At 43.1% G+C, this 16,504-nt stretch overlaps 1 protein-coding gene across 3 annotated transcripts in view; it reads left to right on the top strand.

The window, feature by feature from the left end:
- The window catches only part of TTC17 (tetratricopeptide repeat domain 17), an 86,081-nt gene that overhangs the window by 1,119 nt on the left and 68,458 nt on the right, over positions 1-16,504 (top strand). For all 3 annotated transcript variants that reach the window (XM_056850789.1, XM_056850788.1, XM_056850787.1), the window contains exon 2: positions 16,056-16,145. In XM_056850789.1, coding sequence (XP_056706767.1) covers positions 16,056-16,145 — 90 coding nt within the window. The remainder of the gene's footprint in view (positions 1-16,055; positions 16,146-16,504) is intronic.

The raw sequence follows: 16,504 nt of genomic DNA, 5'->3' as shown, positions 1-16,504 counted from the left end.
CCTGTGTTGGCAGGGCAAAGCTGTGTGCTGTTGTGCTCCTCATCACCAGTCCCACTTGGGGGGGGGGTTATGTGAAAGCAGCCTCCCCCTGATTTTTCCCAGTAAAGTGAATGGCCAATCAGCTTCTGATTTTTGTTAGCAAAACTCTGTTTTTGTTATGGATCTTGGTAGGCATCTGCTCAATAAGAACCCGTTTGGATCAGATGAATCTCTCTTGTCTAGCATCCTGTTTCCAATTGGGGGTACCCAGCTATTTCCAGGAATTCCACAGGCAGGGAATGAAGTCACTAATAGCTCTCCACCGTTGTTTGTTTCCTGTAGCCAGTATTCAGAAGTATACTGCCTCTGAACTTGGACATTTCATTTACATATTACTAATAGCCTTTCACAAGTCGCTTCTTCTTGTTAATCAGTTATGCTTAATAGTGTACCATGCTCTCACAATTCATTCAGTAAACTTTCAGGCATTCTTCTAATGTTCTCGAAGTTCCAGCAGCTGTGTTGGTCCAATGAAAAATCCAAAATTGAAGACTTCCAAACTTCTTACTAAGACAAACCAAAATGGCACAAAAACGGTTATTTGAGTTGTATGATGTATTTCATATTCTCTTGAACACACATGAAGCTACCTTATCAGACCCTTGGTCCATCAAAGTCAGTATTGTCTACTCAGACTAGCAGCAGCTTTCCAGGGCCTCAGGCAGAGGTCTTTCACATCATCTAGTGCCTTTAACTGCAGATGCTGGGAATTGAACCTGGGACCTTCTGCATGCCAAGCAGATGCTTTACCACTGAGCCACGGCCCCTCCCTCTTCTGTTGATGTTGCACTGTGTGCCTCTGGAAATGTGGTTGATAGGGCATGACTGCAATATTTTGTGCAAGGAAACTGATAACTGCAAATAAGAAATGTTACAAGTTTTAAATTTATCTGGCTTATGTTTGGCTCTGTTCAGTTTTAATCTAAAGTTGGTTTCAAGTACATAGGACTGCATCCATAATTCAGAAGTACATCCACTAGGAGCTACCTCATAATCATCTCTAGTATCAAGAAAAAATGTGTTTATAGAGCTTTTGGTATGTAAGGTAGGTTAAATTCATATAAATCCTGATTATTAATATAGTCCATTATTCAGAATGGGAAGCTACTAGCCTTGATCAAGAGTTTTAATCAATGGGTCAGAGAGGTTTGACTGAACTAATTGACAGTTGCCATCATTACCCAAATCCAGACTGTGATCTGTAGATTATGCCCTGGTCCCAAATAAAGGGAGACATGTGTACAAGCAAAACTGGCTTTCTGTTTTGACTTTTACAGTTTCTGCGCCTGAGAAGACAACCATCTTTTAAAATGCCGCTCGACACTTTAGTAGTGGGAAGTTTCATGGCTAACAGAAAGCAAAACTTTAGTTGCATGTGTAATTTTCTTGTTTGCACACATTCTTCCTTTGCATCCCATGCAAGACTGGGAAATGTTGGCTTTCCCCATTAAGTAGAGCTCTGAAGTGGAAAATCTTTATCTACTTTTCTTTTATCTTGTATGGGTTTTTTCCAGTGTACCAACAAATCAACGTGGTAGATATATAATCCCTGCATTCTATCGTTTATGTAACTAACAGTGTTTATGAGATTTCAGACTAAGAGTTTTTGCATGCCAATTTATGTCACTGACTAAAACAGTCTTGATGTAAGACCATTCGTTATATTTATTGGACCAGGTTAATTCTGAGGGTAAGGATGTGACAGATCAGTGAATAGATTTTCTGCAATTCTTAAAGAGACATTGCAAAGGGAGCTCATTTAGATAGGAGCGATCTAACCACACACAAACATATGCTGATTGTTAGACCTCAGTTCTCCTCCTCTTCTCCCCCTTCCCCCCCCCCCAGCTGCTTTTTGCTTACAGGGGAAAGTGTACAGTTATACTGCATGTATGTTTCTCCCACAGGGTAGGCAATGGCTCCAGAGGGCTACTGAGATTAGAAATGTAGCACAAGGTGGAAATACTTAATACTACATCTCCTTTATGCCGTTTACACTTATAAAAAAAAGTCTAATTTAGCCATTGTTGAGTTTTATCACTTGTGATTTCATTGTATGGGGTGTGGACTGGGAGTGCTTTTCCCTCTTTCAGTTCTTATTGCACTTGCTTCTCAGCTTGCCTTATAAAGCACATTGGTACTTGGTTCTCACTTCCCTGTGTGGTGATTTCTTTCATCGTGTATCCTGCATTGAGTCTCAGTGAGAAAGGCAGACTATAGATAATGTAAATAAATGAATAAATAAAAGTATATGTGCACAGAGTTCTTGTCTTGTTTATATGGAAACTTAACTTTATTCCTCTGGGATCCAAATCTTATTGTAATAAGCAATGCAATAAGATTTGGATCACAGAAATCTGAAACATAGCTGAAACAAAGCATAAGCATTAACATGACACATTAAATGGTGCAGAAATTACATATAGCAACAGCTAGCATGTTCTGTACACAGTAGTATAGTCTACAATCCCTGTCCCCAAAACATCTTCCTGAACCATTTTGTTTCAGTACAAACGTATTACATAAGTAAAAATGCCTCCCTGAATAATTCAGTTTTGCATAGTATGTGGAATGCCAAGAGAGTGGAAGCCTTCCTGACCCTTCAGGCAGTCAATTCCATGGGGTAGGGGCCACAACAGAGAATGCAGAAATATGGGGAGTTTATTTTGCCAATTTGCAGGGTAACACCCGCAGAAGTCTTCTCAGATGACTGGAGCTGTTTTGGTGGATCATGGAGGAGAGATATGAGGGTCCAAGGCCGTGAGGGACTGTTTATGTGATATCCAGTACCTTGACTTGAACTCAGTAACTGATGGACAGCCAATGGAGTGACTGCAGAATGAGAGTAATTGGCATGCTCTGCTTAGCTCCTAACTGAGCTTCGGAATCCTGAACCAACTGGAGTCTCTAAGTTGTCTTCGAGGAGAGACCTATGTAGAATGCATTACAATAGTATAATCTCGATGTTACCAAGGCATGGATTCAGGTGGCCAGATCAGCTGAGTCAAGGTAGGGGGCCATCTTCCAGGCTAAAGAGAGTTGGAAGAAAGTATTTTCTGCAGCTGTGTTAACATCTCCTTGAGCCCCGTGGCGCAGAGTGGTAAGCTGCAGTACTGCAGTCCAAGCTCTGCTCACGACCTGAGTTCGATCCCAACGGAAGTTTGTTTCAGGTAGCCGGCTCAAAGTTGACTCAGCCTTCCATCCTTCCGAGGTTGGTAAAATGAGTACCCAGCTTGCTGGGGGTAAAGGGAAGATGACTGGGGAAGGCACTGACAAACCACCCCGCAAACAAAGTCTGCCTAGTAAATGTTGAAATGTGACGTCACCCCATGGGTCAGGAATGACCTGGTGCTTTGCACAGGGGACCTTCACCTTTAAACTTCTCCAGAAATACTGTTGGATCCAGTATAACTCTTAGGCTTTGAACTGAGTCAGTAGGGATCACCTGGACCTCAACAAAAGTAGGAAGCACAAGGTAGTGGACAGATAACTGTCTCTTTGCTTGGCCAAGGGAACGTGTCCTGAGTTAGTGATTGATTTATGGAAAATACTAGGGGCTCGTTGGTTCTCGTAGGTTATCCGGGCTGTGTAACCGTGGTCTTGGTTACCAAGACCACGGTTACACAGCCCGGATAACCTACGAGAACCAATGAACTCTGACCGTGAAAGCCTTCGACAATACTAGGGGCTCGTTGATGTGGTCCTTACATGATTTTAGCAGACAGGATGAGCAAGGATACAAGGCACAAATACTGGCCGTCACAGATCCTAGGATCCTGTCAACATCTATCATGGAAATTGGGTCAAATTGGTCTATAAATAGACCAGGTGATGCATTAGGCATTTCTTCTGACTGACCTTTATAACAGGTATCCATATCAGAGTGTATTCACGATATTTTGTCAGCCAAGAACTTGACAAAAGTATCACAACTGCTTGTCTGTCCCTGAGACAATAAAGGCTCAGATTTAGGAATAACCAGATGCTAAGCCATCTTAAGAAAGCCAGCATGGTGTAGTGTTTGAGGTGTCAGACTAGGACCTGGGAAACCCAGGTTCAATTCTCCACTCATGCCACGGAAGCTTGCTGGGTGAACTTGGACCAATCATACCCACTCAGCCCTAAACCTGGCAAGTATTTGGATGGGAGACCTCCAAGGAATACCAGGATCGTGAGGCGGAGGCAGGCAATGGAAAACCACCTCTTGCCTTGAAAACCCTATGGGGTCGCCATAAGTCAGCTGTGACTTGATGGCAAAAAACAAACAAAAAAAGCTACCTTAAACAATTGGGTTGGTTGTGAAGTAGCTGCTGCAATGGTGGCAGAGAAGTAACACTGTTTTGCTGCTGTCACTGCTGCTTCATAGGTGTTTCAGAAGACTCCAAAGCACAATCTGTCAAATTCATTACAAGGTTTTCACCAGCATCATTCTAGACATCCCCTGGCTTTCTTCGGGTTACCCAGCTCTGTGGTAAATCATGGAGCTGGGTTCTGCCCCAAAAGTAGGAGAGGTCAATGAGGGGCAAACTTGTCGACAGCTTCATGAAGCTCCCACCACAGCTCCCACTGCACCCTCAACAGAGCATGTGTTTGGAATCCTAAAATCCATCAGAGTGTTTTAGAAGCCAGTAGGACCCATGAGCTTCCATGAGTAGAGCATTTTAACTGGGTCCCCTTCCCAAAAAATATTGGAGCCACATTCATTCTTGCCCTGAATAGACAGTGGTTAGACCATGGTTCAGGATGAGTCCTCACCCCTGAAATCAGACCTTCCCTCAAAGGCTCAGTGCAAAGATTAATTCTAAGGTTTTGCTTGTTTTTTGTGCTGGGACATCACAATTTGAGAGAGCCTAAGGCACTCAAAGACATTATAAAATCCTTGGCCAGTGCTGGTGAGGTATCTTCTTCATGAGTGTTGAAGTTCCCCAGAATAATCACTCTAGATGTTTCCAGCACAACGCCTAAGTGCATCTCCGCCAACTCAGACATGGTTCCAACTGGGAAACCAGGAGGCTGGAAAACAAGCAGTGTGCCTAATCTGTAGTTCCTAATATAAGGAGTATATAGTCAATGTCAGTGATAGTTTATATTGTAGAAGGTGAGGGTCATAATAAACCAAAATATTCTGATTCAAAATGATAAATGAGCTTTGGGTTAGATCCAGCCACCTTTTTCTGTCAATTTCTGCCAGTTCCCCTCCTTGTTACAGCTCCCGTTCTAAATGGCTTTTGTCCATGCAGGTGCCATGATCCCAGACATAGCCTTCTTGGTAGAAGGACGCTACAATAAAATCATTGCTGAAAATACTAGGCACCACAATGAAATTTCTCGGCTCTACTGCAGCCTGGCTCTTAGGAGTTGTTGAGCCATAAGATGTTAATTATTAAATATTAAAAATGTGTTTATATCTAAAATCACCAATACTTTGTTTTTAGCAAATAGGTTCAGCATAGTGGTACTCATTCCATGGCTTGCAGAAATTCATATTCACGGTTACCATCAAGTAAAAGAGCTACTATATTCCGTGTCCCACCCCACTAAACATACACAAACAATAAGATATACTAATTAAACATAAAACTATAACCTTTTAAAATTACTAGATTACTTCGGAGTATGTAGGTTAGCCTCTCCCCACCACTGTTAAATCTTAGCCAGCCCCTTTGTTCCTGGGTGAGAGGGAAGAGTTCTCTCTCTGCCTTCCCACTCTCAGTATGAGGCACAGCAGGGCGGCTGGGAGAGTGAGATTGCCAAGGTAGCCAGAGGAGAGAAGAAGAGTTAGTTTTTATATGCCGCCTTTCTCTACCACTTAAGGAAGAATCAAACTGGTTTACAATCACCTTCTCTTCCCCTTCCCACAACAGACACCCTGTGAGGTAGGTGGAGCAGAGAGAGCTCTAAGAGAGCTGTGACTAGCCCAAGGTCGCCCAGCTGGCTTCATGTGTAGGAGTGGAGAGCAAGGTGGGCATGAAGAAAGGGGAATAAAACCACCACTATCTCTGTGGCCAGCTTGCACTGTTCCCAGGTGGTTTCCATAGTGTTGGTGGTTTTACTCTTGTCTTCTGTGCAGCCTGATTGTTCTGTTCCTGGCAGCCACCCGGGTTCTGGAATGAGAAGGCAGTAGTTGCAGAGAATGGTATGGGGTTGTTGGAGATAACGGGCCCTCTACTTCTATACCTGGCACAAGACCCACATATCTGGTTGGCTCGCAGTTTACCTGTCCATTCCCTCCAGTGGCAGCTGCTGGAAGCACTTGCCAGCTACAAGCCCACCTTTCTGAAACTCTGGTCAGGTGCCTCAATGCTCAGAAGAGCCACATGTGGCTCCTGAGCCGCTGAGTGTATCATTGGGAGGTATATTAGTGTTGTGTATATTATTTCCAAGTATCTGTTACCCGAAATGCTCTTTAAATGGGGGAATTAGCTGAGCAATCGGTAACTATGATATTTATAAAGCGGAATGCAACCAGTGTATACCAGAGCTCGTAACTGTGACCTTAAGAATAACGACAGAGATAATGGATTCCGAATTAAGAGAGTTTATGTTTTCAAGTGTTCAATGATGCAACACAAACATACAGAGAATCTAGGAGTTCAAAAAGAGGAGTACAGAGACGTTCGCCAATGTGGCAGGAGGTGATGACGGGCTGTACGATACCTTTCCTGTAGAGGAGTTGTCCCAAGTTCCAGTAGACTAAGATACAGAGAAAATAGAGGGACGAGGGAGAGGGGGGTCCCGTGGACTTGACCAGCGAGGCAGGAGGGGAGCGTGGTCAGGCTGCGCAAACCCAAACCAACAGAGTGACGGCAAAGATGCCAGGGAAAGACCTAAGGTAAGGTTATGGGTTTGGGCGACCCCAGATATACTGTTTCTCTGGGGGCGGGGTGATTGGATTACCCCTCTGAGGTTCCCAGGTGACAAAAGACCTTAATGGTCGGCTGCCGGGGTGAGGTGGTGATGATTTGGAAATCTATTCTAATTCCAGTGACTTGTGCAACCCGGGAGGAACCGGGAGAATCTTTAACTATCTTAAACAATAGGCGCGATTCTGCTAACATCAGGGGATCGCTGCTTCACATAGCTGGAAGAACGAGTCATCGCTGATATCAGGATCTCTGCTGATGGCCCATTAATCTGCTGATGTTGCAATGGGAGGGGGGGTTGCTGGCACTGACTACATGACTGTCCGCTTTCCAGGAAATGGCTGCAGCTGGAACAGAGATGAACAGGAACATGGAGTCTCTCAGGTTCACTGGAAGTTGCCCTGGCCTCTGTCTCCCAGCTGCTGGCTGCTCGGAACACACAGGAGCGGTCATGTCAATTTCGCTGGCGCGCGCTGCAGCCATCCCCGTAGCGCTTGGGGTGGACACGTGGCTTGGAACAGTAGTCGTGTGCCTGCATATTGGGGTTGCCATGACCAGTCCGGGAGTTAGGCGGCCCATATGCTTACAATTCACACCTTTCTTTAGTGTTAAATGTATGTCTCCCGCTCAGGCATTCATGACTGCAGGACATTTCAGCCACCAGTTATAGTCTAGAGGCAGCTTTTGATGGCTGTGAAGCTTCAGCGCATATCTCTTGAGTGCAGTCTAATGAGTGTCATGCCTGGGTCAAGAGGAGCTTAATGACCTCTTACAACCTAAACATCTTGTTTCTTTTACTGTGGCATAAAATAATACTTTTTTCCCCCTCTACACTAACTATCCAGGCTGCACACTTGCCTGGTTACTGCTATTTTTACCATTTTTAAGACTTTGAGAATGTTGTACATTTTATTTTAGAGTTGAATCTTGTTAATTGACAAATGCTAGAAATATTCATGTTAGTTTTATGGCTTCACATAATTTGGAGGACTGTTCAATTTAAAGCCAAAAGCTGTTATCTGTGTACAGACTGAAACGAATGTAGTTTCCAGCTTGTTCTCTTACTTTCTTGTCTAGTGATTACGGTAATTCTAACAGATTATTTTTTTTGCACAATGATTCCAAATATTGATATACATTTAGTTCAGCACTTCAGGATATTTTTCCCCTGGGCTATTCATCAATCTCTGCCTTGCCTTGCTCTCACTGTTGGGCTGAGTACATTTGGTAGTTTTAACACTGTGCTGTTGCCACATGCACTGCCTGACCTCCCGCCCTGGTCATGGCAACCACACCAGAGACTCAATGGACTGTCTAAGCGTTAATAGCCTGCTGCTCTGGGCTAGCGCTCTGCTGCATTACCAGGCTGTCCAGGACAAGAGACCGGGTCACCCCTGCAGAACCAGCTGAAGGGAAGCCATGATCCTGATTGTCTCCTGATCCAAAGGGAAGCCATAACGCCGAAACGAGAGCATCACGTCGCTCTCTCCTGCTGCCCCCCCCCCGTATCCTGTGAGAAAAACATCCGCCGCATCCCTGGAGTGTAAAGATTCACACCTTCCTGAGGTACTGTCGAACATGAGAAGATCAAGTCAAGACATCCCGGATATATGTAAATCATTGGTGCCAGCTTAGTTTACAAATTGTCACTTTGCCCGATCTTTGCAGCCAAAGTCTTTGATCCCTATTGTTTTAGATAGGAGCCATCTGGGGGAATCTCAACCCCCACCCCCACCCCAGAGAAGGGTATATTTTGCCCTCCCTGACAAAGCAAGTAGTTCTTCTTCTTGGTTCTGCCCTACTCTCCTTCCATATATCGTGTGCATTGAGTTTTTGCGGAGCTCCACACATACCCCTTTCCGGTGACTTGGCTGGCTCAAGTCTCCGATACATCCGTCTCCCATTCCCCGCTATATTTCATGTTGTACCTATATGCCACGGATTTTGGACGTCTCCACTTCTTGATCGGTAACGTATTACCCAAACAACAATATCCTCTCCTTGAGAAACGTCTCTAAGTTTCTTGTATGTATGTATTTGCAACACTGAATGAATGAATAAATATATAAACACTTTTAATCTGGAAATCCTTGGTCTGTCGTTATTCTGAGATGTTTCTTAAGTAGCCCTGATGATTTAACAGCCTTTTCCCACATCAGTCTTAATTACTTAATTAGAGCTGTTGCTTCCCCAAAACAACTTTTGCTCCAGTCCTCAATATTTGTTTGAAAGTAAGATTGCTAGTAGGACTTGTTTCCAAGTAAATATTTTAAACATATAGGGTTAAACCAGTGATACACTGTGGCTCAGGAGCCACATGTGGCTCTAACAAGCACCTTTCCCCATTGTGGTACCTGCCCTACGTTTAGGATAAGTGGGAAAGACCTTTTCCTGTTGGGGCTTGTGGCTGGCAGTTGACTCCCAAGTTGAAACAGCTGCTTCCAGAGGAGTGGGTAAGCTACAAGCCTTCCTGAGGTGGAGAAATTAAGCCAAGAATGGAAGTAAATGAGGCTCTTCTGATTGGTGGTAATTGGGAATGTGACTCTCTTTGAGTGAACATCTCTGGCTTAAACCTATGATTTGTAATTGGAAGTAGATCCTTGAAAATCAAAAAGACCGGTTTCCACATAGATTCAGTTAGGGTCAAAGATACCTTTCAAATTATTTTCAGTCATACAGTTCCACATGTTTTTGGACTGCCTATTGATGACTTAGTCATGTCAAGGAGGCAACTTGTATGAGTCTTTCCAGCGGCTTGCTCTTGAACGAAATAATGTACTGTGTGTTGTATCCTGTTTGAGATTCTTTGTAAACGTTGCACCTTTCTCTGAAATGGCTTTGTGTTGTAGTAAGACCTATTAGGTTTTGGGCTTGCTCTCTACTGGAGTGTGCATGGAGTTCAGCTTTATAGTTCTGCTGGGTAGCACTTCTTAAAGCATACAGAAAGGAAAGGAAATTGCTAGAGATAGTTATCAATGTGAAATTCTATAAGAGTAAGCTTGCCACCTAGAATACCTGAGTCGGTGGTCTGTTTTACTAGTTCCCATATATAAGTACATAACAAGCCAATGCAGGAGCTTCCTACACCTGAGGTTTTGAAAGCTATCCAAACCTTTCCCAAACAAAAGATATCCTTTACTAACCTAGTGTGGGGGGTGAAATACACTGTACTATAAAGCTATCCAAACCTTTCCCAAACAAAAGATATCCTTTACTAACCTAGTGTGGGGGGTGAAATACACTGTACTATAAAACATTTTTAAAAACATGGGAGTTTCGTTGAACGTGACACTACCTGTAAAAAATTATGCTTCATTAAGCATTCCCCTTTGGCAGTACAGGAATAGAATTGCAGCAAACACCAGTATAAAAGGTTTAATTTTGTCAAGCTCACCCAGTGTTCTCATTTCACTTTCACATTTAATGTAACTGAGACAAAAATTACTCTGGTGCTGATTATACACTATAATTTTTAAAAAGTTAGGGGCGGAGAGCATGAAACATCATAGGGCAATTGACCTAATTATGGTGGAAGAATTTACAGAATATATAGGATTGAAAATTAAATTTTACCATTTTGTCTACTTTTCCAGGTCACTCTGAGCCCATTTCCCAATCAAGGATTTGATACTCCCAACAAATTGTATTTATATTTTATAAGTAATATTGCTGCTAATATTACTAATACTAAATATGAAGCAACTAGTTTGTGTGCTGACTGAAACTGGAAAGTGACATTACTTTTGTTCACATAATCTAGCCAGAGTTGAGCGTGTTTAGGTTCAGTTGATTTCAGTGGATAAGATTAAACCATAAACCATAAACACAGCTCTCCCATTGAAATTAACAGGTGCTGGGTGGGGAGTGGGTGTTGAAGAAAGGTAACCTGAACTGGTATTTGGCTTGGGAGAAAAGAATCTCAATTTGAATCATTTACCAAAGCCTGTAGTTTTTTTGAGGTTTTATTCCATTAAGCCTTTCTTGTTCTAACATATATATATACACGTAAAAATAGTTTTTATCGGGTCCCCTAACCATCTTAAGTGTTGGACAGGGGGAAAACCTGCCATACCCCAAAATGCCCCCCCCCCAAAAAAATACTGTTTTTGGGAGTCTCCTCTCTCCCAGGAGCAGCATTTTTAGAAGGCATTTTGGGCTGCAGCAGGAGGGGGGAGGGAAATACTGTTCTATGGACAGAAAGTGTTCCCAAGTATTTTGTAAATAATCTAGATTATAGTTAAGAGATGTTGGACTGCTGATTATAGTAGAACATCAACATTCGCATGCACTACCCAGCAGCAAGTTTAATTTTGGAATGGGGTGAATGAATCTCTTGTAGCTGTGCATTTTCTTCCACCACTTTTACTAGATATACATAATTTTCCTGTCCTTTATCTTTTTTTTACATGAAGAGCAGGAGGGCAAGGCAATGAAAAGTGTGTGACAGGGAGATTGATTCGTTCAATCATTTTGTACTGTATGTGTATTAATAATGTTACTTTCCACTATCTTGTTCCGCCATTCTCTTTTGGATATTGTAAAAGAGGATATGGAAAACATTTTGTAATATGTTTTGCAAGAGCAAAATAGCTGTTTGGAGCTATGTTGAAAATACAAACAAAAGAGGATAGAAATATTAAGGACATATTTGAGCATGTTGATTACTATAAAGTGGTATATGGAAGAAGCAATTCTAAGCACAACTATTCAGACGTAAATCTCATTTTATTCAGTGAGATAGGAAAGTGCTTTTAGGATGGCTCTGTAAAGAGCAGATTGAATCAGAATTAGGATATAAGATCTCCACTACAGTTACATCTAGACTAGCATGTTACCCTTGTCCGTATTCCAAGAGGGCTGGCTGCATGAAAACTGAACAAGCCTTTCAGAAACTTGCTCTTTTGCTATTCGTTAGGATTCATCTGTCAAGCCTCAGTAATCCAATACGCTCCTGGCAATAACTTTTCTCCAGATGGTAGAGCGAGTTAAAAGCTTATTACAGAAAGTCAGTGGTTTCAGCAGGTAAAAGACTTAAGGCTAGAATACAGGCATGGGGGAATAGTGATACATATATAGGGCAGATACAATAGGGAAGATTAGGTTTGAGAAACAAAGAAACAATACAGAATTTCACTACCGGCAAGTACTTAAGCAAACGCATACAGAAAATAAATGCGCACGTTCACTGGCTGATCTTCCCGGGCTCAGTCATTGTTTTGCGGGACCCGGTATCAGGTCAACGATTTCCCGGGCTGGTCTCCATTGAGGTGTAGATCTTGGGAGGGAGACCCGGTGTAAACGGGGGAAGGGACGGAGTGCAAAAACTCCATTTTGTCCGTGGGGGAAACCATCTTGTTTCATTCCGGGGTTGACAGAGAGCCTATCTGACACCATCTCCTTGAGACTTTGTCTTAAGGTATGCATTAATCCTTTATGTTCACCGCCACAATGTATATCTGATTTCACACAGGCAACCTGAGTAAAATAAAATCATAATCCACCATCACCAAATAAGTAGGAAAGCAAATAATCGGTGGCAGTGGAAGGATTTCTGATTGGGAGGGGGAGGGACAGCGCTGGCTCTTCCCCTTAATGTAATTTACCTCAAAAAATAAAAATTGTCTTTCATTTTATGGTTCATAGTTGTTTTCCCCTCTACATCCCAGCAACTAATTTAACTCTCTTGAGAAAATGATAACCTTGACATCCTTGTCTCCTGTAGAGCAGCGCCACTAAATTCAACATGCTTGTCAAGAAACGCAGTTTGCAGACCTTTAACAAAGTGGGAATAATACTACCCAGATAACAATATTAATGATTAACCTCTCTAAGGTAGAATTTTAATCTTAACTGAGTTCCACCCTTATTAAATATAAAACTTTAATAGTAAAACCTAGTAATAAACACTGACTAAATGGTACTACATTTTTAAAAAAAAGTTCAGGCAATGACTACTGTTTTTTAGAAATAGCATTATATCATTTAGTACCATTGTTAACATGCTGTCTTGATTAAAATACGCACTTCCTCAGCTAAATCAGTCCTCAAATCATTTTGCCAAACCTCTAATATCTGCTGTAATGTCACTATGTCAGTTCAGTCTACCCCACACTCCTGAAAACCAGGAAAAGTAATAATTCTACATTTTGAAGAGTATAATTTTACAGCTGTGTTAAAGCCATCTATCATTTTCCTCTTGAGCTTTCCATTCCCCAGTTGTACACATCTGGGAAGGAAAGGATATGTGCAGCTGGTAAGAACTGAGTACCGTATTTATTTCTGAAAATGTGGAAACTGGTGTATTTCCCTTTGATGGGTATTTGATGGGAGAAGCCGTGGCTCAGTGGTAGAGCATCTGCTTGGCATGCAGGAGGTCCCAGGTTCAATCCCCGGCATCTCCAGTTAAAGGGACTAGGCAAGTAGGTGATGTGAAAGACCCTTCCTGAGACCCTGGAGAGCCGCTGCCGGTCTAAGTAGACAATACTGACCTAGATGGGCCAAGGGTCTGATTCAGTATAAGGCAGCTTCATGTGTGTGTTCAGATGTGTGATGACAACTGCATAAATATTAACATAGATGTGAAGTTATGAAGAAATTTCTTGTGCTTTAAAGCCATCATACTTTTTTCCATTGTCGACTTTAATGTTCAATTTTTTTTTAATCTTCACTGGGGAATTGAATGGAGATATGCTTGTTCCATAGTTCACTTGGCAGGACATAGCAGCTTGCTTGAGCAGCGTACTTTGTTGACAGGGGCGTCTACTTCCATGTAGCAATTTTTAGTCCTCAGATGTCCCTCAGATTCCTAAAGCGACGTGATTTAGATCCAAAGTGTAATCAGTGGAGCTCTGCTAAAGGAATGGAACTTCTTTCTCCTGGTGCAGCCCATTGAATTCCCTGAATTGTGTTTCTTGGAGAACGGGGGGCCCACAGGAACAGTGCAAGAATATGGAATTCTACAGTGAGATAGGGGGTTGACAAAAATTGTCCCCCTTTTCTCTGGTAGAAGTCTTACAGTGGTGGAAGCCGAATTTGGATCCACCCATGTATTGCTGTAGTCTAGGGGTGTCAAACAAATAACCCATGCTCTACGCTCCACCTACTAAGGACATGGGTATGGCCTACAAGTTGATCCTCCTGCTGCACCTGATGGAGGGCCCAGTGGAGCCAAGGCAGACAGAGCCCCTGATCAACCAGGGGAGGGCTACTGCTCCCATCCAACACAGCCAAAGAACCATCTGAAGGGGAAGGAGGCCTGCTTTGTGGCTCAGCAAGGACACTTACAGCCATTGCCCTGGCAACTGCCTGAGACATGCAGGGCCAAATGAGCCCTAGGTACACCTTTGAGATTGCTGGGGTAAAATCTCTCTCTCCCCCCCACCACTATTTCACTGGAAGCAAGAGCAGCCATCTCAGTGGTTCCTTCATCATCCTGCAAACCGCACAGCCACATCCCTGTCTCTTTTAGCCCTACACTACTCGGGCTGTTGCCAAGGCGATAGCAGTAGTGCTGTCACCGAGGGTGGTGGTAGGGCCATTATCTGCAGCCACAAAAGGTTGACTGGAAGGGAAAGGGTAGAATAGTGTGTGGACAAGCAAGGTTGGCTGGGGACTGGACAAGCTCGTTTCTCATCATACAAAAAGGGAAGAGAAGACAGATGACTTGGCAACTGATGAGTTATCTTTTCTCAGCCCCTAGCCGGCCTGGTTTTTCCACATGCTGCTCTGCCATGCAGAGCAAGTATGCCTTGCCAGCTCCCAGGTCCTGTTTCTTCTCTTCTACCCTTTTATGCCAAGAGAGGATCCAGACACTAGTGTGATACTCTTGTTCTGGGTGATGGGGTGCTGTGCAGAAAAGACAGTCTGGGGCGAAAACGCATGGCCGCTGTATCCTCCTTTAATCCCTGTTTTAGCCAGGATCGAATGCGCATTAGGCGAAACGCATGCGTTCGATCGAGGCTGAATCCTGGCTGAAACAGGGATTAAAGGAGGATCAAGTGACCGTGCGTTTTCGCCCTGGCTGTTTTGCTTCTGTTTCACTGTGAGCCAGCAGGCAGGCAACAGTTTCTGCCATCTACCACCTCTCATTTGGCACAGCATCTAATTTGCTTGCCTGCCCCTTCGTGAAGGAGCAGTTGCTCTGCCCAATTGGGGCTGGCACAACACAGAGCTGCTGCTTCCGCTCAGCTGCTTCACGTGCCCCTTCTCTGATTCCCCCCCCCCCAAGCAGGTAATGTGAGTGAGTGATGGTGTTGCCTGGAAATGCCCCTTTTATTCATCCCGTTTGTCTTTCCATCCCTCCTCCACACACACCCAGTCCTCCTTTTACCTTTTCCCCTCGTTCTTTTTTTCTTTCCCCCACCCCCCTTTCTCCTTTTCTCCTTTCATATATTATGGGAGAAGAGGGGTGATCCAAGGGCAGCGGAACTGGGATCCAATGATGCAATTGGATATGGCTGGGGATAGTTATAAAAGGAGTAGTGTCGGCTGCGACTTGAAGGCACTTTACACACACAGGAGATGGGGAGCTGTAATTGGGGAGGGGGTGAAAACGTGACTGGCCTTTGAGCATCTGTTGGGTGGGGAGTTTGGCCTTTTCTCCCATTTGAGTTTAACACTCCTGCTGTAGTCTGAGTTAATGTGTACTGTTGTCTCCCTATATGAGGTTTTTGTAGTGGACCATAATTTAACTCATTTTATTATCTATAATGCACAGAAGAAGTGTCATCTTTTCACACTGAAGTTGCCTTTCCCTGGTGTATATTACCCACAATGCTTTAGGCAATGTTTAATTTACATTGGGCTTTAGTGATTGGAATCATTTAGAATCCCAGTGTCTTGAATGTTTTATTTATGTAAATCTCAATGCAGTTCAAATTAATTTCCCAGAATGTAAAATCACAACGCTTCATTGTGTATTTTCTGATATGGATATAAGGGGAAGCGCCTTGGTTTTAAACATCTACTCTGTATGGTCAGTTTCTGTTTTACCTGTTTTATCTGGCATACTAGCCGCAAATAAAATTTATTTATTTATTCATTATAAGAGGAAGCTTCTGTTTTATATGTGGTATGAACGTCTGAATGACAGTGATAGATAAAAATAGATTTAAAGAGAACTTATGACAGTGGCTACCTCTGTCTGTCTTCCAGGTTGATTCACCAATGAACTTGAAACACCCTCATGATTTAGTAATTTTAATGAGACAAGAAACAACTGTTAACTACCTCAAAGAGCTGGAGGTAAGGCTTCTGTTACAAGAATAACACTCATTCCTTGATATGCATTTGGAGAATTACATGTGCCAAGGATGTGTTCTTGGTAGTTATTTAATGCTTATATGGAGAAGTCCTAAATTTAAAAATTGTGTGTTAGCATTTGGCTGTTCTGTGTTGGCTTGGCCAAGAACCAGGGACTTACTTCTGTTAGTCAATGGGAATTTCGCACTTGTTTTTCTTGAGGAGCAGCTCTCATTGACTCATGACAGATTTCTTCTGGACCTGAAGGGAGTTACAAAAGCAGTTTCTGGTATGAGAAGGGAGGCCAGCTAGTTAAAGGAAAATGTCCCAAACTGTACTGGACTAGTTTATGGAAGCACTTC

This window comes from Euleptes europaea, chromosome 6, assembly GCF_029931775.1.
Source record: "Euleptes europaea isolate rEulEur1 chromosome 6, rEulEur1.hap1, whole genome shotgun sequence".
NCBI lineage: Eukaryota > Metazoa > Chordata > Lepidosauria > Squamata > Sphaerodactylidae > Euleptes > Euleptes europaea.
The sequence above is the reverse complement of the archived record's forward strand: the minus strand, read 5'-3'. Positions and strand labels throughout refer to the sequence as shown.